The sequence below is a fragment of the Oncorhynchus mykiss genome, chromosome 1, assembly GCF_013265735.2.
Source record: "Oncorhynchus mykiss isolate Arlee chromosome 1, USDA_OmykA_1.1, whole genome shotgun sequence".
In the NCBI taxonomy this organism is placed as follows: domain Eukaryota; kingdom Metazoa; phylum Chordata; class Actinopteri; order Salmoniformes; family Salmonidae; genus Oncorhynchus; species Oncorhynchus mykiss.
Genome location: NC_048565.1, coordinates 73,069,219 through 73,094,579, shown reverse-complemented (window position 1 = coordinate 73,094,579; position 25,361 = coordinate 73,069,219). Strand labels below are relative to the sequence as shown.

General features: G+C 43.3%; 1 protein-coding gene across 4 annotated transcripts in view; it reads right to left on the bottom strand.

The window, feature by feature from the left end:
- Positions 1-10,743: 10,743 nt before the first annotated feature.
- Positions 10,744-25,361, bottom strand: part of LOC110528891 (protocadherin-15) — a 267,645-nt gene continuing 253,027 nt past the window's right edge. For 2 of the 4 annotated variants that reach the window (XM_036984912.1, XM_021611090.2), the window contains 5 exons: positions 17,828-17,846; positions 17,043-17,075; positions 16,822-16,895; positions 15,141-15,249; positions 10,744-12,242 (listed from right to left, as the gene is read on the bottom strand). In XM_036984912.1, the coding sequence (XP_036840807.1) occupies positions 11,622-12,242; positions 15,141-15,249; positions 16,822-16,895; positions 17,043-17,075; positions 17,828-17,846 (856 nt within the window). In that variant the 3' untranslated portion in view covers positions 10,744-11,621. Of the gene's footprint in view, positions 12,243-15,140; positions 15,250-16,821; positions 16,896-17,042; positions 17,076-17,827; positions 17,847-20,076; positions 23,376-24,811; positions 24,818-25,361 lie in introns of those variants that run through there. The other 2 variants (XM_036984914.1, XM_036984917.1) reach the window with 2 other exon arrangements.

Here is a 25,361-nt window from a genome sequence, read left to right as displayed (position 1 = left end):
AGTGAAATGCTTACTTACAAGCCCTTAACCAATAATACAGTTAAGGAAATACCTAAGAAAAAGTAAGAGACAAGAACAACAAATAATTAAAGAGCAGCAGTAAATAACAACATCAAGGTAATTGAGGGAATATGTACATGTAGGTAGAGTTATTAAAGTGACTATGCATTGATAATAACAGAGTAAGTAGCAGCAGCATAGAAGAGGGGGGCAATGCAATTAGTCTGGGTAGCCATTTGATTAGATGTTCAGGAGTCTTATGGCTTGGGGGTAGAAGCTGTTTAGAAACCTCTTGGACCTAGACTTGGCACACCGGTAGCGCTTGCCACGCGGTAGCAGAGATAACAGTCTATGACTAGGGTGGCTGGAGTCTTTGACAATTTTTAGGGCCTTCCTCTGACACCGCCTAGTATAGAGGTCCTGGATTGCAGGATGCTTGGTCCCGGTGATGTACTGGGTCATACACACTACCCTCTGTAGTGCCTTGCGGCCGAGCAGTTGCCATACCAGGCAGGGATGCAGCCCATCAGGATGCTCTCGATGGTACAGCTGTAAAATATTTTGTGGATCTGAGGACCCATGCCAAATCTTTTCATTCTCCTGAGGGGGAATAGGTTTTGTCGTGCCCTCTTCACGACTGTCTGGTGTGACCCCATGTTGAGGATCAGCGTGGCGAATGTGTTGTTACCTACCCTTCCCACCTGGGGGCGGCCCGTCAGGAAGTCCAGGATTTAGTCCAAGGGTCCTTAGCTTAGTAATGAGCTTTGAGGGCACTATGGTGTTGAACGCTGAGCTGTAGTCAATGAATATAATTCTCCCATGGGTGTTTCTTTTGTCCAGGTGTGAAAGAGCAGTGTGGAGTGCAATAGAGATTGCATCATCTGTGGATCTGTTCGTGCCGTATTCAAATTGGAGTGGGTCTAGGGTTTCTGGGATAATGGTGTTGATGAGACCAATGACCAGCCTTTCAAAGCATTTCATGGGTACAGACGTGAGTGCTACGGATCAGTAGTCATTTAGGCAGGTTACCTTAGTGTTATTGAACACAGGGACTATGTTGGTCTGCTTGAAACGTGTTGGTATTACAGACTCAGACAGGGATAGGTTGAAAATGTCAGTGTCAGTGCATGCTCGGAGTACACGTCTCGGTACTCCGTCTGGCCCTACGGCCTTGTGAATGTTGACCTGTTTAAAGGTCTTACTCACATTGGCTGCAGAGAGCATGATCACACAGTCGTCCGGAACAGCTAATGCTCTCATGCATGTTTCAGTGTTACTTGCCTCGAAGCGAGCATTTTATTTAGCTCGTCTGGTAGGCTCATGTCACTGGGCAGCTCTCGGCTGTGCTTCCCTTTGTGGTCCGTAATAGCTTGCAGGCCCTGCCACATCCGACGAGCATCGGAGCCGGTGTAGTACAATTCGATCTTAGTCCTGTGTTGACGCTTTGAGGCTTTTTTGAGGCTGTTCTGAGGGCAAAAGGGGGGGGCAACTAAATATTAATGTTTTGCAAACACATACATATACATGTGCGCAACTTTGGTTTTAGAAGTGGGGGGACATCATTAAATTATTATCCAGTCACATAAACATTCCAAACAGCCTACCTGGCCGCTTGGAGGAATCCGCATGCTCCAAAAGCACACCAATGCCTCGTTTTGTGTCACATTCCAATGACCAAACTGGGGGGGGGGGGGACAATAATGCAATTACGAATGTGTCCCCAGTGAAAGTTGCGCCCCTGTACATGAACTCCGCAAAAAAAGAAACGTCCTCTCACTGTCAACTGCGTTTATTTTCAGCAAACTTAACATGTGTAAATATTTGTATGAACATAACAAGATTCAACAACTGAGACATAAATTGAACAAGTTCCACAGAAATGTGACAACCTACTCATTCTAGGGTTTTACTTTATTTTCACTATTTTCATTGTAGAGTAATAGTGAAGACATCAAATAACCAAAAAAGTGTTAAACTGACCAACAAATATTGTCTATTTGAGAGTCTTCAAAGTAGCCACTCTTTGCCTTGATGACAGCTTTGCACACTCTTGGCATTCTCTCAACCAGCTTTATGAGTTAGTCACCTGGAATGGATTTCAATTAATAAGTGTGCCTTGTTAAAAGTTAATATGTGGAATTTCATTCCTTCTTAATGCGTTTGAGCCAATCAGTTGTGTTGTGACAAGTTAGGGGTGGTATACAGAAGATATTTGGTAAAATACCAAGTCCATGTTATGGCAAGAACAGCTCCAGTAAGCAAAGAGAAACGACAGTCCAGTACTTTAAGACATGACGATAAGTCAATCAGGAACATCTCAAGAACATTGAACGTTTCTTCAAGTGCAGTCGCAAAAACCATCAAGTGCTATGAGGAAACTGGCTCTCATGAGGACGGCCACTCTGGAAGACCCAGAGTTACCTTTGCTGCAGAAGATAAGTTCATTAGAGTTACTTGCCTCAGAAATTGCAGCCCAAAAAATGCTTCAAAGAGTTCAAGTAAAATACACATCTCAACATCAACTGTTCAGAGGAGACTGTGTGAATCAGGCCTTAATGGTCAAATTGCTGGAATGAAACCACTACTAAAGGACACCAATAAGAAAAAAAGACTTGCTTGGGCCAAGAAACACGAGCAATGGACATTAGACTGGTGGAAGTCTGTCCTTTCGTCTGATGAATCCAAATTTGAGATTTTTGGTTCCAACCGGTGTCTTTGTGAGATGCAGAGCAGGTGAGAGGATGATCTCCGCATGTGTTGCTCCCACAATGAAGCATGGCGGAGGAGATGGGATTGTGTGGGGGTGCTTTGCCGGTGACACTGTCTGTGATTTATTTAGAATTCGAGGCACACTTAACCAGCATGGCTATCACAGCATTCTGCAGTGATGCGCCATTCCATCTGGTTTGTGCTTAGTGGGACTATCATTTTTTTTCAACAGGACAATGACTCAACACACATCCAGGCTGTGTAAGGGTTATTTGACAAAGAAGGAGAGTGATGGAGTGCTGCATCAGATGACCTGGCCTCCACAATCACCCGATCTCAACCCAAATGAGATGGTTTGGGATGGTTTGGACTGCAGAGTGAAGGAAAAGCAGCCAACAAGTGCTCAGCATATGTGGAAACCCCTTCAAGACTGTTGGAAAAGCATTCCATGTGAAGCTGGTTGAGAGAAAGCTATCATGAAGGCAAAGTGTTTAAACATTTTTTGGTTACTACATGATTCCATGTGTGTTATTTCATAGTTTGTATGTCTCCACTATTATTCTACAATGTAAAAAAAAATATCATAAAATAAAGAAAAACCTTGGAATGAGTAGGTGTGTCCAAACTTCTGACTGGTTATGTACATACAGTACCTGTCAAAAGTTTGGACACACCTACTCATTCAAAGCTGTCATCAAGGCAAAGGGTGGCTACTTTGAAGAATGTAAAATAAAACATATATTTCGATTTTTTTAATACTTTTTGGGTTACTACATGATTCCATAGGTGTTATTTCATTGTTTCGATGTCTTCACTATTATTTTACAATGTAGAAAATAGTAAAAAATAAAGAAAAACCCTTGAATGAGTAGGTGTTCTCAAACTTTTGACCGCTAGATATTGGGGGCTTCTTGGGATGTGGTTTTGTATGTTATTGTTGCAAGAGTGTGTTAACTAGCATGCACTAATTGTAATGGTCGCATTAGCTCCTTGCATATTCAGCTATTTCCTTGCTAACAGACAAATTACAAATCTACAGCCATCAATATTCTGTTGTCCTACACATCTAATTTGCTTCCGAGTGTCTATCGTCAGAATTAACAGAATTATCTGGGATCACCAGTTGGATAATCTTTTCTTTAAAAACACAATGCAAGAGAGTTACGAAGTACGATCACATCTGTTACCCAAACAATTGCAGGTTGGGTAACAGTACCCAACTGAAGTGTACTGTGGCCATCCCCAACATAGCATTAAAAGGGCTCAGTTTCAAATCCCTGTTCCTCTAGATGCCATTCAAATGTCACAGGTGTCACAGTCACTGATATTAAAAAGACATTCACCTCCAAAAGTAATTTTTTCAATTAGTCTAACAGATTAATAACATTCTCCTATGTATTCCTGCTATCCTTGTCATAGAGCCGTGCCTAAAAATAGTGGCGCCACAGCCACAGAAGCAGGTACTCATAAAGCCTGGACGGTGGCCCATAGATGTGCGAGTTGATGTGTTACTCAGAGGGCCCCCATGAAAAGACACTTAGGCGCCTCTTCCAGTGCCTGCTCCTCGCACTAAAGCAACCATTAGGGCTGAGTTTAAAGGGCAGGACATTACGCTGCTGTCGTCTAGTGTCAGTCCACCGCGGGGACCGCGACGCGGTTAACTGCCTCGTAAATAAACACCACACGTGTATGGGCAGGGGGTGGTGAGGGGTGGGGGGCTTGGAGTCAACCACAGGTTTGGGCCAGGCTATTTTCAACGCCCCTCCACTCCCCCCTTCACCAGCCCCATTAAACCCCAGCCCCGCCAGACCAAACCATCAACCTCATAAGTCATCCACTAGACTCCAGACTGGTGGCTCCCCACTCAGTCCCTCAGTCTCTCTCTAGCTTGTTCTCTGTCTTTTTTTTTTCTCTCTCTCTCTCTCTCTCTCTCTCTCTCTCTCCTCTCTCTCTCTCTCTCTCTCTCTCTCTCCATTTCTTTCTCGCTCACTCTCAGTCTCTCTCTAGCTAAATCTCTGTCTCTTCCTCTCTCTAGCTTGTTCTCTGTCTCTCCCTCTCTCTAGCTTGTTCTCTGTCTCTCCTTCTCGCAGTCTCTCTCTAGCTTGTTCTCGGTCTTTCTCTTGCTCTCTCTCTCTCTCTAGCTCGTTCTCTCTCTCTCTCTCACTCTCTAGCTTGTTCTCTCTCTCTCTCTCTCTCTCTCTCTCTCTCTCTCTCTCCCTCCCTCTCTCTCTAACTCGTTCTCTGTCTCACTCTCTCTCTCTGTGTCCCCTGGCACTGCTCAAAAGTACTACAAGCACCGTAGTGGCGACAGCGGTGATGGAAAAACTGAGGGCTTAAAGTAGCGCTGGGGTCTATCCGTCTCTCCCTCCCTCCCCCCGTCTCTCTGTCTGTCTTCTGTGCAGCGGACCACACAGACACTCCAAACCACATCCAAGCCGTCTGGCTGTGATGAGCACATTCACACAGAGCAGTGTGGGGTAATAATCTGCCAAAAGCAAAAAAACGACTCTCACCACTTTACTTTTCAGTTTTGGAAAGGCAAGAGCTAAAAGCAGTATGCTGTGTCAGACAGGAGGGGTAGTTATATCGTTAGACTCCAGCAGACTTATTCTGATGCACTCGTAATACCAAATCATCACATACTATGGGATGGGACCAGTTGCTATGGAAACATGGGTTGTTTTCCGAGGATTCTCCGCTGGCTGTGGTGATACAGTATTTGTCCAGATGCAGTAATTGGCATGCAAAGGCTTCTGGTTGTTTATACAGAATGCATCAGTGTTTAATCTTAGTCATTTTAATCCAAACACTCCTTTTTTTCTTGATGCCTTGCAAATCCAATAGAAACATGACAATATAGCCATCATTGTACCTTTCTGTTGAACAGGATTTAAAAGGACCCACACAGACACAGTATTGGGTGCCACGTCCTCTGTCAGCAATAACCCATGGCTTTGCCAGTCACAGACAACCAAGTGTGTCTCAGTCCCAGCCATTTAAAACAGCATCTACTGTTTTAATGCACCAAAAACTAGTCAAACCCCTCAATTACTCTTCATGAGGGAACGTGTTTGTGTGTGTTTGTGTGTCTGTACATTTGTATGTGTGTATATTTGTGTGTGTGTGTGTGCGTGCGTGTGTGTGTGAAGTCTGTGGTTTGGTAGGGTTTGGCGGTTGTGAGAAAGTGTGGTTAGAACTACGCTCACACAAATGGCGGTTTAAATGTGAGCAGACAGTCAAATTCTCATTTTAAGAAAACAACACTGCGCTACCCAATAGCCAAACCACATGATGTTTAAATCATTTTTGGCTTAATTGCTTTTTAACAAGGCTACCTACTGGGTTGACATTATGCATTAACACCGTGGGTGCTGAAATTTCACAGTCTTGACAGGTCTGGCGACGTGTGGCCCTCTCAGACTCCTGATTATTTTAGACCTGATTTTTTTCCAGGCTTGATCATCACAATGTGGCCTAAAACTAATCATGTCCATCTCTGTTCGAAATACTGATTTAGTAGTCCGGAGGCCATGAGTGTGTTTGGCACCTGATGATCTGTTTGTTATAGTGAATATTGAACGCAAAAGATGGCATACTTTTCTCATCTTGTAAGAGTCCCGTGAGAAATGTACAGTATCTAATGGTGCATATATACGGCATGTAAAACAAGATCATGGGCCATACTGTACACCCCGTCATTAGAGACGTGCCAGACAGTGGAGCATGTACTTCACTACACACCCAGCATTTCAGATATAATATAACCTTTGGGGGTATGTCCTAGGGACAAGCTCATGGAGTGCACAGCATGTCTGACTGCACGTGTGTGTGTGTGTGCTTGTGTGTGTGAACGTGCGGGTGTGTGTGTGTGAGTTCACGAGTGTGTCCCCTGTCTGTCAGTAAAACCTTTATTTGGGTTTGTGTACATTTCTAAAATAACAATGTGCAGCATAGAAATTATAAAGTACTCAACATGTACAATATATAGTTACCAAAACCCCAAAAAGCTTTTTTAAATTGCCTTGAAAATGGCATTATATGAAATGCCATACAGAAATACACACAGGAGACGATGGAGCTGGTGAGACGTCAAAACAAAACGAATTGGGACATCCTAATATCCTGAAATTACTCACAAACAGGTCCCCAGATAGCTCACACCGCGGTCAGGAGATACTTATTTTGGAAGGACATGGTCCTAAATAGCAAGTGGAAATGAGGAGATGATGATGGACTTACATCTACTCAGCCTAAGCACCTCGTTCTCTCTAAAATAGCTCAGAGGAGGAGCATCAGATTCCTACTTCAAACAGGCCAAAGGAATCCAATAAATAGCACATCACAAACGAAAAACAACATTGTGAACATTTTCATCCGAACCATTAAAAAGAAGATAAACGGCGGTGGCCAGAGCCTTAAGTAAACAAACTTTGAATAAATTGCCCATTCTGGGCAGTTAAAACAATGACAACCACAATAGGCCAGCTATAAACACTGAAATGACGCAAGAGAGACAATCTGTTGCCATTACTCAATTAAGGCTAATTTCACAGCCCAAACTCACTTTTAACTTGTACTGATTAAACTGGACAAGGCCCTGGCATTGTAAAACCACTGATTCTAGAGGACAGAAGTTTCTACTGGTTTTTTATCTTTGCCTTCTAATAAGAGACTGATTCAGCCTTTAGATGTCTTTAGGCCAGTATGTGGACCCTCCGACCAATCAGCATTGTATGAATCATATGCAGGGAGATGGAAGAAACCAGTCGCCACATTACAAATATCACATTACGCATTACAAATCTTCCTGTCCCTTTTTGCTCCTCTTCTGACAAATCCCATCTCACAGTAGGAGGAAAACCAGATAAGAACTACAACAATTCCGATGCTAATGGAAAAATGAACAACCTATGGACAAACTAAACAACCCTGGCAAGGAAACATTACAGTAGGTTTCAATGAAGTTGAACTGACTGTCTTCCTCAAGGTAACAGTGCATTTGTACTAAACAGCAGCCACTTTCCTCTTAGACACTTCTGTTCCCCTCTAGTGAGAAAATAAATCAATTAACGACCACATTCTTCTACAATCTACTTTTAAACTGTCTGTTGCCACAAGCAGCTAGCTGGATATGTCTACTGTGCGAAAACATCTGACTCATGGGCCTATGACAGTGTTCTCTAAGCAGAAGAAGAACCCTTGGTGCTTTGATATATTGAACACCTTACTAATTACAGTATTTCAGCTAATTATACTGCTCAGATAGACCTGTAGTGGCAGTAGCTGATGTTTAACCAGGGGTCTGCAGTCATAACTGTCTAACAAGGGTCTCATATGCTACTGATGAAAGGAGCTAGATATGAAATAGGTACCTCTTAAACACATTACAGCAATATCCAAATCATTTCTGCTATAATTAGTCTGCCCAGAGTAGCTTCCATTTTCTGTATCTCTGTATTCCCAAGTTATTTTCTGGGGCAGGGCAAGCTGAGATGGTGTGAGGGTATTTTTTGATCATATCCTCCTACCAGACCAAAATAATTCAGTTCAGTCATATTTATGTTCATGTAGAAATATACTTTACAAAACATGGAAGGAAACCAGCTCACATCTCGAACATTCCCTGGAACGTGATGTTTCTTAACATTGAGGCACATACAGAAAACATCACATGTTCAGACAGACCAGAACTGCATGAGGAATATTACAACACTAACTTACATGTATGTGCATGAACACATAAACAGTACAGTTAAATACTGTGACCTACGCACCCACCAACACACCTAAACAAAAGATACATCTACCATTTTGCAGTGGTGTAAAGTACTTAAGTAAAAGTACTTTAAAGTACTACTTAAGTAGTTTTTTTGAGGTATCTGTACTTCACTTTACTATTCATTTTTTTTTTACAACTTTTACTTTTACTTCACTACATTCCTAAAGAAAATAATGTACTTTTTACTCCATACATTTTCCCTGACAACCAAAAGTACTTGTTACATTTTGAAGGCTTAGCAAACCAGAAAAATTGTCAAATTCAAGCACTTATCAAGAGAACACTTGGTCATCATTACTGCCTCTGGCCTGGCGGACTCACTAAACACAAATGAATATTTTGTAAATAATGACTGAATGTTGGAGTGTGACCCTGGCTATCCATACATTTAAAAAATTGTGCTGTCTGCTTTGCTTAATATAAGGAATTTAAAATGATTTATACTTTTAATTGTACTTTTCATGCTTAACTATATTTTGGCAATTACAATTACTTTTGATGCTTATATTTAAAACCGAATACCTTTTGAACTTTACTCAAAATAATATTTTACTGGCTGACTTTCCCTTTTACTTGAGTAACTTTCTATTAAGGTATCTATACTTTTACTCAAGTATGACAATTGGGTCATTTTTCCACCACTGCTGCCATTTTGTCAAATTTATTCCTCATCCCTTTCAGTTCATTTGAATTGTTGATAGCGAAGTATTTTGATACTAAAATGCTTGAATTAATTTGCTTGATCATCCCTGTAGCTCAGATATAGTATGTCTCCACTTAGTGGTGAAAAGTAGCCCTCCAAATCAACAGTACAGCAACTACACAGTGTATTGGTATTGATCAGCATGGCATCCAACCACGCAGTGTATTGGTATTGATCAATATTGCATCCAACTACGCAGTGTATAGAATTGATCAGCATTGAATCCAGCTATACGGAAGCAGCAATCCTAGATTATCTAACAATAAGAATAAACTATGTTAACACTCATTCCACAAATACAGGCTAAATTGGCAGCACATACAACAAACATACAACAAATATTTAATATGTCCATAAATAGGTAAATAGAAACATATTATAACTTATATTTTCTGTTTTGTATAGATAGATAGTCCAAATGATTTCTATTGGTAGTGTAGTGTAATTTCATAGTTTGTCAATAATGTAGGCCAATAATCAGTTCCATTATAAATCTTTAGGCGCCATCTTGTGGCTGAAAGGATAGAGCACACTCTAGAGAATTCTCAGATATGCCCTAACACGTAAAGCGCCAAACATAACATACACTGAGTGTACACAACATTAATAAAAACACCTTTCTAATATTGAGTTGCCCTCAGAACAGCCTCAATTCGTCAGGGAATGGACTTTACAAGGTGTCGAAAGCATTTCACAGGGATGCTGGCCAACGTTGACTCCAATGCTTCCAACAGTTGTGTCAAGTTGGCTGGATGTCCTTTGGGTGGTGGACTATTCTTGATACACACAGGAAACTGTTGTGCGTTAAAACCCCAGAAGCGTTGCAGTTCTTGACACAAACCAGTATGCCTGGCTCCTACTACCATACCCCATTCAAAGGCACTTCAATATTTTGTCTTGCACATTCACCATCTGCATGGCACGCATACACAATCCATGTCTCATTTGTCTCAAGCCTTAAAAATCCTTCTTAACCTGTCTCCTCCCCTTCATCTACACTGGTTGAAGTGGATTTAACAGGTGACATCAATAAGGGATCATAGCTTTCACCTGAATTCACCTGGTTATCAGAAGAGGTTAATCTCTCAATCTTCTCAATGTTTCCACTTCTGTCCTCTCTCCACATTACCTCATCTCTTTATTGTCTGGAATTCCAATTGTCCGAAGATAAATTGGCAGATGACTTTTAGGTAGAAAGTCAAGCTTATGAAAGATGATTAGCATTTAATATCATATACAATTGCCTATCCCAAGTCATTCAAGATGATAAGGAGGATGCTTCAGAAAAATACTCTAGGTTAGGAAGTTTGTCAAATACCGCCAACTTATTTTCAGATCACAAGCTAATGGGAACAGCAAAAACTATTGATATTGAGTGTACTGAATGAAAACCACAGGGATGAATTTCAAATTTCTCTGCCAAAGTCACTCAAAGTGTACTTTTTCAGAGTTCAATATTGGGCCTTTGTAAACAGCATTCTACACAATACCTGTGTCTTGACATGAGTTACCTGCGGATGTTGTGCTACTTCATTCATGCCAGTTCTCCAAATAATTGCACGTTAAAACTTTATTGTTGAGATTGAAACATTATTTGGTAGTGTTTCCCCATCTGCAGGGACCTGATGTATTTAGAACATTTCTCAAACAGAATGGTTTTGCATCAAATTTTTAAGGGACTGAAAATACCACATCATGATAGATACACATGTCTGTTAAAAACAATATAGTTTAAATGAGGACAATATTAACATATTTCTTTGTTGAAATATTGACAGACATGTTTGCATTACTTCTATGTCATTGGTTACAAGTCCAAATGTTCCCCCATACTCTGATAATAAAATACAACAATAATTCCATCAACTTTCTGATAAGACTTCAAAATATTGGAAATGATTCAAACACAAAATAATCAAATCAGAATATTTCATTATTTACAAATAAAACGCAATTTTAGCAAAATACATATCATTTCTTAATGAACCTCATTATATTTATCTGTATTATAAAGTATGTGAGCTCCAAAAATCCTTCACCTCTAAATCCAGAAAATAGTTCTAAAACATATTGCGCAACATCCAGCAAGACAAAGGTCCTCGAGGTACATTTTATGGATAATGCCAATCACCATTCATGACTTTTCATAAAAAAATTTGAGACAAGCATTGCTTCATAGCAAGTTGACCGATTGTATAATAGCTCTATCAGGGATATGTATTTGACACATTAAACGTCACCATATCAAAAGTCATCATTCATAAGAATAATGAAATAATACTGTCAGCGCAATCACACTGCTAGTCTTGGACAGTGATTGGCGCTTATACAGCAGAGGCATACAATCATTTGTTGCTCCCATATCTCAACACATTAAATGCAGGGTCAACTTTGTCAACAGAAAAATATAAACTCTCAGCAGTCCATATGTCATAATTTAGTCATTGGTATGTGCAGGCTGTTCCAAGGCCCCATCCACAGCTCCTCCTCATCCGACAGCGTGTGGTCACTGTGGGACGTCAATGTTTCTTTCGATGCCATGTTGTCCACACACGACTCCTGCTCATCTACACAACAGTTACTCCTGCTGTTCCTGTCATGTAGGGCCTTGGCAATATTGGATTTGGACCCAATACTGTCAAGGCCCGTGATGATGGACCCCAGGGACCCGCTGGACGGCCGGGTGTTGAGGTTAATGTCAACGGTTGAGGAAATGCCTGTAAGTGCACCTGTTCCATTTCCTGTTACTGGTTCCCCTACGCTGTTTAGAGGAAGCTTCTCTTCCTGAGTCTCAGTCAGCATGTCCAACTTTTTAAACTGTTTTCCCAAGCGGCCCGGGGAGCCCACCTTGAGATTGTTGGGGTGGCTAGGCCTCCTGGTCCGCACAATGGTCCCGTTCTGGGCGAAGTAGATGTTCCCGTTGATGTTAGCGTGGCTGTTGATGTTAGACAGGCGGTTCCTCTGGGGTTCAGGAGCGCTGTCCTCTCCTGTGGAGCTGGTCTCATACTCCCTGTCCACAACCAGCTTGATCCGCTTCCTTCTCACTCCAGGCTGAGAATAAAAGATGCAAAGAAAGATGGAGAGAGAAAGAGGAGGTTAATGCACAGATAAAATAGTATTTCCAAATATGCAAACATCATGCATCCAAACAGATCATAGATAAAAGTATGTCAATCAATGTACAAGTCATTTTAAAACTATGACAGTAACAGGATAGGAAACACACAACTCTGTAAACATGTTCATTGCGGTGTTACGTTTTGGTCATCATATGGCTATAAGTAAAGAGACACAATGTACAATTGGTTGAAGAAACATTTCTAACACAACCAAAAAGTGTGATGGAGAGAAAATACAAAAATGCCACAAAAAGTGGTTCAACACCATTGAAAAGACAATTCAAACTGAAGATAGAACAACCCATTCCCCTTCCATGCAAGAAGTATTTTCCAGGAGATAGAGAGCGGTAGAGAGAATGAAGCACTCAGGGGGAAGCACACAGTATTATCTTCACTCCCATGCGAGAGGCCACTCCAGCCAATCTTACTTCACAGCTGACCAACTAGTCCCTCAGAAGGCTGTGGCGTTCCCATCAGACTCTGTATCGGTATCGGAGGTCTCCTCTGTGGCTCCCAACTGGGATCTACCAGCTGACCCCTGGCTACTGGCGTCAGATTTCTCAGATGGTGTAATGGCGTCCTCGTCCACCTCTGTGATGGGAGAGAGTCCTCCGAAGGTCTCCTCTGAGGCCTCTGTCAGGCTGTTGCTGGAGTCTGAGCAGTAGGGTGTTCCAGCATCGGGACTACGGCTGGGCCCTTCTCCAGCAGACAGTAAGCTGGACCTCCTGGACGCTGCTCCGTCACTCAGCTCTTCCACAGACTCTTTTCTCTCATTGGCGGTACTGCCTTCCTCCTCAGATTCTCCTTCGTCCTCCTCTTCACTCTCCTCATTGATGGTGTCCTGTGAACTGCAGGTCAGGATGGACTTGCGGCTGCCTCCAGTGGACCTGGAGCTGGTAGAGCTCCTCTCGCTGCCCGCCAGGGAGCTCTGGTCCGTCATCTGGTTGTCCTCTGGCTCGCTGACCTCTGATCCAGAGAGCTGGGTCTGGCTGCCCCCATGGTACACCGAGCTTCCCGACCCGTACTCTCCTTCACTGACACCCTCACTTTCTGGCCTGGACATCACTGAGCCTCCAGCACTTTGTGACGATCTTATGGAGGAACCAGGCTGGGAGGCAGCACTGCTTGAGCCGCTACCACTGCCACCAATGCTACCACTGCCACCGACGCTACCACTGCCACCAACGCTACCACTGCCACCGACGCTACTACTTCCACCAATGCTACCACTGCCACCAATGCTACCACTGCCACCGACGCTACCACTGCCACCAACGCTACCACTGCCACCGACGCTACTACTTCCACCAATGCTACCACTGCCACCAATGCTACCACTGCCACCAATGCTACCACTGCCACCAACGCTACTACTCCCACCAATGCTACTACTGCCACCAACGCTACCACTGCCACCAACGCTACCAATGCTACTATTACTTCCACTGATGCCAGAGGCACTACTCCTCACGCTGGCTTGTGTCCCTCCACTGGACCTTTCAGTAGCAGTGCCAGATGATTTCTTGGAAGAACGGGCTGAGGAGCCACTTTCTTTGGACTCCCCAGTCCCCTCATCCTCTTCAGACACTTCCTCTGAATCTTTCTCAGTCCCAGATCCTTTCTCTGTACTGGATTCAGTTCCTGACTTTTCAGTTCCTGACTCTTTCTCTGTCCCTGACTCTTTCCCACTATCAGATTCTTTGTCAGAATCAGATTCTTTCTCAGAATCAGATTCTTTCTCAGAATCAGAACCTTTCTCAGAATCAGAACCTTTCTCTGATCCTGATTCATTTTCTGTCCCAGATGTTTTCTCTGAGCCTGACTCTTTCTCTGAATCAGACTCTTTTTCTGTCCCCGATTCCATTTCAGTGACAGATTCCTTCTCTGTCTCGTCACCCTCTGACTTGGATTTGCTCTCGTCATCAGAATCCTCTGGGTGCTCTTCTGGCTCCTCTTCTGAGTCCACAGTGCTTTCATTGGTATCGTCTCGGTCCAGATCCACCTTCAGGTAATCTTTGTCCTCGGTGGAAAGCGCCACACTGCTTCTCTCTGAATCCTCATCAGAACCCTTCCCACTCCCACTGCCACTCCCACTCGCCTCCGGCTCGCTCTCCACCGTCACGCTGATAGACACCTTGGACTTCTTCTCTTCGTCACTGGTGGCAGCTTGCGAGGCGTCTTCATCCTTCTCGCTACCTGTGGCAGAGCTTCTACTAATGCTTCCCTGAGACTTCCTCCTTGCCTGCAGCCTGTTGCTCAATTTGATGCGCTTCATTACCTTGCCCAGCCGGCTCCTGGCGGTGGACTTGGTGTCTATCGGACCATCACCGGCAGGTCCCCCTGTCAGACTCTCCTGGCTGTCGATGCGGCGGGCCGACATCAGTTTGGCGTAGTCCTTGTCCTTCTTGGCGCCAAACATCTTGAACATCTTGGCTTTCTTCCAGGGGGATGGGCCTGGTTCTCCGGCTGGAACAGTCTGGTCTCCACTCTTACTGGCCGCTAGGAGCTTGCTAAGCTTCATGACGGACTTCAGCCTCTTGGCAGCCGAGGAGGGTTCACGGGGTTCCTCGCCCTCCACTGGCTCTGCCTGCTCAATCTCATCCTCTGGTGGAAGGTCTCTAAATCCCACCCTCTTGCCTCCTCGACCAGTACCCCTTCCACGCCCTCTGCCTCGCCCCTGCCATAGTTACATCACTTGTGATTAAACAAGATTTTCAGCATCAACATAGTTCAGACAACATGATATAGTTGAAATTGTAGCTATATAGTGGGTAGTTATTATAAATTGTTGATCATATCAAAGTGATGCTACATATAGTAAAATAAGTACCTCAGACCCATGGGGGCTGTAGTAGTCATCCTCCATAATCAGCTCTCCATACTCATCATACATGGGAGAGATCAGCTTCCTGCGACTGCCATACTGAGGAAGGTCATACCTGGAAGAGAAAACAAACATTTAGAGGCAACAGCTTAAAGGGCTGTTTCAACCATCATTTATTTGCCAGTATTGTGAAATCTTTTTCGAGAGGTGACAGTAAATAACAACATCTGCCTACACCCCTAGGGACTTGAGCCACAAACACACACAACCCTCCAGTGTTATATAGCTAGTGCATGAGATATTTCAAGCACTTGCTCTAACAATAATACATTTGCACATTTACTGTGTTACATGTCCATAACACATTCTTAAATCAACAGTTCCCAAGGTCATGCATAAGAAAAGGAGTCAACACTAATCTTCTGCATAAATGAATCTGTACAAGACTAAACTGGGCGATGCACAATTAAAAGACCCATATCAGAAACCGCATTAGCCCCACACTGAATCTCTAAATGAGGTGCGGTGTGGGGCCAACATCAATCAGCATCAATGTCAGAGCTGAAATTGCGTGCCAATTGGTGGTACTATCTGCAACCCACTTGGCATGGGTGCCAGAAGCAAGCTGCATTACACCAGTGAATCTGTGTGAAAACTGAAGGAAGCAGGTAAATGGAAAACCTTTTGAACACGTGGGGTCGCTGGGTCGCAGCTGAAGGCCGCCAGAGCTAGTGATTGCTGGATTAAGAGCTTAACCCAGCTATTAAGTTGCTCTTTAAATAGAAATGGATCAAAGGCAGTCTGGGTTATCGTGATAGCAACCTCAGCAGCAGAAGCTTTAGGGACCTGCTGTCCCACAGAGTCTTCACAACACAATTACTATAAGACTCAACGGAAGGGCTTCATCATACAAACACACTAAGCATCAATGAGAATTTTCATGGATGATGAGAGGGTAAGTCACAGAGTTGATGAGGCCTACGTGATCATGCAATTAAAATATGTTACGTGGTCGATGATCCACTTCACACGGTTGACTAAGGTTTGATTCAAGTAGGGGTTTAGCTTGTCCTCTGTCTAGCTTAACTCCCCTGAGTGTTAAAGAACCCCTCACGGGACACGAGAGTCCAATGCACAACATTTGGTCAGCATCTGTTCGTATCGCTGTAGATTCCAGCGTTTTCCACTGGACCATATGGGCGATATGCAGTGTACCACGCAAGCCAAAGTACGCTCCCCTCTTCTCTACTGGTGGAGACCATTACAAAGCTCTCAGGTGCCACGCTCCACTCAAGGCTGGGCAATTGATCATATTTGGTGGGAGTGGGATGATCTGCATAACTGGAAGGGGTCTTATGCACTGTTACACTTAAAGGGATAGTTCTGGATTTTGGCAATGAGGCCCTTTATCTACTTCCCCAGAGTCAGATGAACTAATGGATACCATTTGTGTCTTTGCATCCAATATGAAGGAAGTTAGAGGTAGGATCTCTCAGTGTGTGTGTGTGTGTGTGTGTGTGTGTGTGTGTGTGTGTGTTAGGGGCTTGTGAAATGTAAGTTCATGATACATTTGTAAACTAGTCTTAATGGCATTACTTTCAGCAATTAACCAGTGGAGATCAATTCAATTCCCTGGATCAGAGGGAAACTGATGAGATGTGGGAGAGACAGCGGGGATTGGACTCACCCCTGGTCGTAATTTTGGTATTCGTCCCTGTAGTAGTCTTGGCCTGGGTCGATGCCTGACTCCATGGAGAGCTCCTGAATTTCAGGAGAAGCACATAGAGATACATCAATAGAGAGAAAAAATTAGAAACCATAGCTAGAAACACAGCACAGTACAGAACAGCACAGTGTGCGCATAGCAGAAGTATCCGGGAGCTTTGACAGAAGCAGTAAGGTTTCTACCTCAGGTCTCAGCAGAGATGGCCTCAGCAGTTGCTGCCATAGATTAGTTGGAGAGGGAGGGATAAGGAGAAACAGAGACAGAGTGTCCAGTTCACAGTTCATATTTAACTACAGACACAGCAGGATAAAGAATGAAAGCTTTTTAAGGCCATAGGAGAGGAGAGTGGAGTTGGAAGAGGGTAGCGAACAAAGGTTTAAGGAGGAGATGAAGAGGTGACGGAGAAGAGAGAGAAAATGAAAGACAGGATGAACAGAGTAGATAGAAAATAGAAAAAAAGGTATAGTTGAAAAAAAGATGACAGAAAAGTTGAGAGACAGAAGAAGCCAGAAGAGAGATATGACAGATAAAGCACACTCACAGCTGCTATCAAACAAGATTGAAAATGAAGGGAGCATGCATGACACTTCTGATGCTGGGCAGGATTTGTAGGACTCAGGGTACGTCAAAAGTTGTCAAACAGTATATCAGTTAATCATTGGCTAAGCTCCTAGTAGTACTTCCATGCACCAGTAGAGAGAAAAAAAATGGCCCAAATGCTCATCCGTCACTTGACAGCAGACAGATTTGAAATTACAGCAACAGCAGTTTTCAAACCAAATGTAAACTGTGATGCTAATGTTAAAGTAATAAGACAACTCTATGACCCCGTCTAAATCTCATTCAGTGTCTTCCATCAGGTGAGTGGTAGATAAGAATGATGGTGAATAAAGCTCCCGTGAGCATGGAAAAATTTACTTGGCACACAATGCATAACATAAAAATACCTCACAAGAAAAATGCCTACCTTTCTTCCGTATCCTCGCCTGTAGGTCATGGAAAAAAGGAGGAAAGAAATAGTGCAAATAATGAGGACAATGTGACATCAACATTCTAAGTGCATTGATATAAAAGCAGATATTCTGCTGACCAGTTAAGTGATTTCAATGCTACTTACTGTGCAAATTCCTGTGTCAAGCCAATGGTTCAATTTTCATTTAAAAAATAATGCAGAAACATTTTTGTTATCTATTTGTTATGTTCTTTCTTCCATTATAACAATGATTGGCAGATAAAAAGAAAAGTTGGATCCATAAAAAGGTGGGGGAGAAAGAAATAGGAAATAACAACAAACCCTACACTTAAGTTGACATATCGAAGCAATTACCTTCCCAATAGAAACTGGGAAAATAATTGTATGGCACACTATCGTCTCTCGAACGCATTTGTTAGTAAAATATACATTTATGTAAAAAAAAAAAAAAAAATGGATTTGTTATTGTAAAAAGTTCAAACATCCTTTGACTGTGGTTAGCTTTGTGGACGTCACACCATATAACTCATATCAGATGAATTTACACCAGGATTCAATCATTAGCGTGGTAACCTGCATTATCCGACAAAGCTTTTTCATAGCTTTTTATTTATTTTGTTTAGGCAGTGACGGAGGTGTAGGCTAACTGCGTTAGTGCTGTCAAATCCACAAGCGGCTCCTGGTGTTTCCTATCACGGACATTTCCATTGGATGCAGAGAGTCACATTAGTAGAAATCCGATGCAGCTGCATTACAAATTTGAAGGCTGGAATGTGTGATGTTATCTACACCTCAATTAGGCTAATATAGATCCCTATTATTTCCTTGAATGATTTTGTATTTGAGTGCCATTATATTTCTAAAATGGCACTCTATTTCTATATACACCTGCTTGTTCTGAACTTCTAACGTGGGTGGATATAAGAATGTGGTTTCGTGATAAAGACTACGAGCACAGCCGCCTACCAATTAGACAGCTCAAAAGCAGTTACACCTCTGACACTGCCTGAACAAAAGCAATATAAATCTGTGTTTGTCGACTAATGCGGGTTACGCTGATCTGATCGAATCCTGGCCTAATTGTCAAGAATTAGAGCGTCTGTATTGGAAAGAGGTATTGCACCCTTTTTTGAAAGCATTCTTGATGATTTACTCAAATGCACCTCACACTAGCCAACAGTTAACAAAGCATCACAGAGATTTCCCCCAGAAAAAACATAACTGTCCCAGACATAGTGCATATCCAAAATATGCATACGGGGAGGTGTGCATATGAAAAGTTGATGATCCCTGCTATACGACCACACCTCCCTGTATGAGACTGGCTAGGTGGGAGTAGGGCTGATGAATGGTCTGTTGGGCTGGTGAAGTCTTTAGGAAACACCAAAACAAATGGCCCATAGGACAGATACTGTAGGCAGGGAGGAGTAGGGGGGATGCACATCCAGAGATGTCCACTTCATATAACTAATGGACAGTTAAATACTCATGTATCCGGATGTAACCAAGAGGAGGGAGTTTCATCCTATCTTAGAGGCCATTAATTCACTGGGAGCTAATGGTTTATGATGCAGAGAGGTAAAGGATCGTTTTATGATGCAGACATTTCCCCTATGATATACTATATTTGACCATACCCAGACATAATGATGAGTTAGACCACACACACATGTTTAAATTAAATTATTGAGTTTTCTAAACTAATAATACTTTTGAGGAAGGTGATGTGATACATTTAAAAAGCCTACTGTGTGGTGGTAGTGAACAGACCCTCCTCATTAACTTTATCAAGGCACTGGATGAAAAATTAAGAAAATAAATTGTAAAACCGAAAAGGAAGTGACACAATAATTGCCATCAAAGGAACAAAAAATTAAAATAATCTCATCTGTCAGAAATGACAGATGTTAGGGACGAAGAAAAAGAGCACCTGAACCAGAAAATACACTGAACAAAAATATAAATGCAACATGTAAAGTGCTGGTCCCATGTTTCATGAGCTGAAATAAAATATCCCAGAACTGTTACATACTGGTGGGGTTATGGTATGGGCAGGCATTAGCTATGGACAACAAACACAATTGCATTTTATCAATGGAAATTTGAATGCACAGAAATACAGTGACGAGATCCTGAGGCCCATTGTGAGGCCCATTTCTTTTAAGGTATCTGTGACCAACAGATGCATATCTGTATTCCCAGTCACGTGAAATCAATAGATTAGGACCTAATTCATTTATTTCAATTGACTGATTCCTCAAATGAACCGTAACTCAATAAAATCTTTGAAATTGTTGTGCCTTGCATTTATATTTTTGTTCAGTATAGTACGTGAGTTGTTTGCCTTTTCGATAGAGGAGATTACCCCATGTGGTGAACACAGAATACACAATTAGTCCAAATTTGATCTATCCTGGAACACCAGGGGAATGTCTGATTAAACAAATTTAACTGCTCTTGAAAGGAGACGAGAGAGGAGGGACGAGAGACAAACATGGGAGTGGCAGAGGGAGAAAATACAGAGAAAGGAAGAGCTACAGGAGCCTTGAGACGATTGACGCCGATGGAAGTCTGTCAGAGTCACATGAAAATGATAAGGGATAAATGAAAGGAATAACAAGAAGGGGTTAGGTAGAGAAATGAAGCGAGAAAGAGAGAATAAAAAGATAGAGGGCAAGAAAGAGTGGTAGACAGAAGAAAGAAGAGAGAGTGTGTGTGATGGAGTTAAGAGGGGAGGGTGACAGGTCAGGACAGCAGCGCCAGTGGTTGAGGGATTGATTGGTTGACTAATTAGCCGCTTTCAGGGAGCCTTCAGACAGCAACAGCTACTAGTTTATCATGCTGTGAGGATCTGTATAGACCATCCACAACATCATCAGCCTACTAATGAGCCCACAGCTTCAACTACCACTTCCCAACGTTAAACATCTAGAGAAACATCTGAACTGACACACTATTCCTTCAGAGCACTTTGGAAATTCCAATGCAATGTTGTTCCGGAAATGTAACATTTTTCTGCAAATCATGAACAAATAGAATGCTCTTGCATTGTTTTGAAATAAGTAAATTAGACCGCACCATTAACCCATAGTATTATCTTGTATAGATTGTATGGACATTCTGATCGAATGCACTGTCCTATGTGAAGAATAAGGGCTCTCCATTCACCAGGGTACTCATGGGGAATTCAAGTCCATTAGGCTCACAATGTGAGAGTGGGCTTAGAATAAGTTTGTTTGTATGGATGAGTCATCCAGGCTCTATGCACATACTCACATCCCACTGGGCACACACTGGTTGAATCAACATTGTTTCCACGTCATTTCCATGAAATAGAATAGACGTTGAATTGACATCTGTGCCCTGTGGGATAGATCTAGATTCAATTCCTGTGTGCTGTCTTCCATATCCCATCTCTTTACCTAATTAGCCTCTTCACTTATCTCTATATCTAATCTGTCTGTCAATAAAAACATTGAAAATAATAGACTCTCCATCTTCCGGAATTGGATGGGATTGGATGGGAGTACAACATACAAGGAGCAAGTTGTATGCAGGTTCAGTTCAACATAATTCTCAAGCCTTGAACACTTTAATGGAATCTGTGTGGTAGAACAGGGGGTGAAGACAGAGGATGGTTGGTGACATAGAAAAGGCCAAAGGGTTATGAACTAAGGAACACGACAATATTTTAAAAAAGAATCCTCAGTTTAAGAGGTTCTGAAAAGCTACGGGATCTAAGGGCCCACTTGCTGTTAGTGGTGATTACATTATAAAAGTTTGTTAGGGGAAGAAACTGTTGTTGATGACAACACATACAATAACATCAGACAGAACATATCCAATACAACACAGCATGATCATGACATGAGACATAAAGATGTAGAAAGAAAGAAAATGATTTAGGAAATAGAGCTAAGGAGGAGAGTAGTCAGCCAGTCAGAAGGTGGTGGATTGGGATGGAAAGTGATTGCTTAGTTCCTCAATCACAGAGTCTGTATTTGACTGGTTTGATTGGCTTGGCTCCTGGACCTCTGAGGTTACATTGTTAGTGCCTGGTTGGCTTGTTTCCAGATCAGAGGAGTTAGTGTTTGTGGTTGAGTTTGGTTGGACCACAGGTTCCGTGCTGGTCAGGTTTGGCTGATTTGGTTCCTCACAGGACCCAGATCTGTTTTGTCTCCGAATTCCTTCTGGTCCCTCGGTTGCTTGGGGTTTCTTGCCGAATCGCGCCACCTTGCGATTCTTGTCTACTTGACTGTAGAGGTTGGCAACAGACTTCTCAATGTCAGCGAGGTTCTGCAGGTTTTTCAGAATCCCCTTTAGCTCCTTCCTCTTCACACCGTCCTCGGGTTGGGGGTGAGTAGGAGGGGGATGGGCCCGGGAGGAAATAGGGCGGAGCGAGGACAATGGCGGCAGGGAGGTTGGGACAAACTGAACGGTGTGGCGGGGTCGTTCGAAAGTAGGGGAGAAAGGGGGCGGGAGGGGTGGGGGTGGTGGCGGAGGAGCATGATTCCGAGCAGGAGGGGGAGATGGAGGGAAGGAGGGTGGGGGAGAATGATCAGGCTCAATGAAGTGAGGATTGAAGGGTGCAGGGGGAGGAGATGAGGAGGGAGGAGGAGGAGGAGGAGATGAGGCAGGAGGAGGAGGAGGACCAGAATGAGGTGTTTGGGAAGGAGGAGGAGGTGGAGGAGAATGAGGAGAAGGAGGTGGAGGAGAATGAGGAGAAGGAGGGGGAGGTGGCGGATTCTCAGGCGGGTCAGGGATGATCTCCACAGTGATCTCGCAGGGCTCTGCAGTGATGTAGCTGGAGATGCTGGTCCTGAGGACAGGCAGGGTTGGCCTCTGGGCCAGGGGCGGAGAGCCTTCGCCCTGGGTGATGATGATGCGGGGAGGAACATCCTTCCCTATGGACAGGGGGCTGTAGGGGCTGTCCATGATGGAGAACAGGGTCTCTGCGCTTAACTCCAGCATGTCAATGTTGTCTTGGTTCCGCAGTAAAGGAGGGGAGGTCAGGGAGCCCCTGGAGTCACGCCCTCCCCTGGGGGTCCTCTCCTGCATGGCCTGCTGTTCATACTGCCTGGCCTGCTCCCTGACAGACAGCTTGCTCTCCTCTGTGCTGCGGCTGCTCTGGACGTCATAACCCTCCAGGCTTCCTTGACCCTTCATCCCAGCTTGGAGCAGCTGCAGCTCCCACTGGGCCGGGTCCATCAGAGCCTGTCTCTTCAGCGACTCGTACCCCTCTGACCCTCCACGGAGACGAGTCCGCATGGTCCAGGCGTTCCCGGACCCTCCAGAGAGGGAGGGGGAGAAAGAGCCCCTTTTCGCTGTCCCGTAGGGGCTGCTGAAGTTCCCGTCTTCTTCTTCGTCGTAGAGAGGGTTAGTGGTGGTCAGGGGGTGGTGGTCTGACAGAAAGGTGACGTTGCTCTCTGACTTGGGCAGGATGCTGTGCAGCGACCCGTTGCCACAGGAGGAGTTGGCGCGACAGGCGAAGCTGCTAAGGCGTCTCTGGCGGTCGGCTTCATCGATCTCAAACCTTTTAGCCCTGTCCGATTAGGAATGTAGATGGAGGGTGGAGAAAAGAAAGATTTGAAACACAGGTGAAGGAAGGATGAAGGATGAGGAAGCAGAGGAGAAGGGATGAGGGAGATGCTATAGATCCTTCAGTCATTTTGACTCTTAGTATTATGATTATAGTTAGAAACAACATAAAAAATGTGATTCAAACTCAAAGGTTATGCAGCAGGGTAGATCATGCTTTTCTTTAATAAAGAATAGCAGTTCAACTGCTGACAATATTTGGACAGGCGATAAAGTGTCCACTTAAAAACATCCCAAGTACATTTAATACAAGATCAAAAATCTAATCATATTTGATTTGAAGAAATCAAAGCAGTCACAGAGGTACTTCCATTTTAACATCACAGTCCACAAATATATGGCACATGTGATATCTGAAGTACCCAACACCTGCCCATTTGCATCAGTCCAATCATAGCAATAATACTAAGAGGTTATGATCTTAATAAGTTAATGGACGTGAAAGATAAACAACAACTTTTTTCTAATGAGATCAGGATAGGGATGGGTAGGGCATAAGCTATAAGCATCTAAAGATTCACCATACCTCTAAATTTACAAAGGGAGGATCACTTTTCCTAAACTGGAAGCAAAAATGGTGGATGCAAAAATGGTGTTACGCTGTAATTAAGCCTTACCTTCATAAAGAGTATTACCTAGCATCCCTGAAATTATACCATCATATTAAAATGCAAATGCACTAACCATGTACAGTACTGTAACGTCTAAGTTATTTCTGTAATAAGATATTAAGTGCGTGTCAATGACAAATATTCAAGAACAGGTGTAGGAGACTAGACGCCATCTACATCACTCTTGTTTTGCTATTTGAGCCTAGGCATAAGCACTGGGGCTACTTACTGCAGTCTGAATCCATTGAAGAGCAAATAGAGTGGAGGTTAAATGAAAGACAGACAAAGACAGACAGATGTTTAACAAAGTGTAACCTTATGGGAAATGGTCAAGAGGCTGAGGTAGCCATGGTCAAACTGGTTGGTTGATGAAGGTGGTAAATGAATAGGCATATAATGAGTTCTGCATTCATTCAAGGTTTCTTCTGAAACGATTAACATTTCATTGCGCATTCAGAATAGTATTTAGTGTGAAAGGTGGAATCCGATTGTGTTAATGGCAAAACTGACTCGCAAAACTGCTGAGGTATTCAACAGCGACAATAACAAGGGAAAATCAAAAAGTAACTTCCCACAGAATCAATTACTAACAAATGGATGGGACAAACTGAGACACAGCATTATTCTATTTCTAGCAAACCTCGGTCTCTCTTTTATGAGTCAAATCAAACAGCTTCACCTTGAGAGAACAGAAGGCCATGTTGAAATGGATCTGGCATTTAATTGCAAAGTCACACATTGACAATCTGAGATGGGATGTCGAACAAACTTAGGTCTGTGCAGGTGTTTGTAGGAGGACGAAAGCACACTGAATTATGACTGAATGGGAACAATGATGTAGTCATCCAAATGTCTAAAGCTCAACATGAAAGACTCTGAAGACCAATGTCTAGGCCTTTTTTTTCTCCAAGAAATGTGTATGCTGCCTCCAGAGTGGTGCGGCGGTCTAAGGCGCTAGAGGCGTCACTACATATCCGGGCTCGATCCCAGGCTGTGTCGCAGCCGGCTGCGACCGGGAGACCCATGAGGGGGACACACAATTGGCCCAGCGTCGTCCTAATATTTATACATTTCTTAATTCCATGATTTTTCTTTTAGATTTTGTATTGTTGTGAGTTGTTAGATATTACTGCACTGTTGGAGCTAGGAACATAGGCATTTCACTACACCTGCAATAACATCTGCTAAGTATGTGTGTGACCAAAACAATTTGATTTGATTTGATTTTAGGGGAGGATTTGGCAGGCTGGGAAGTCCTTGTCCCATCGTGCTCTAGCGCCTCCTTGTGGCGGCCGGGCGCATGCATGCTGCCTTCGGTT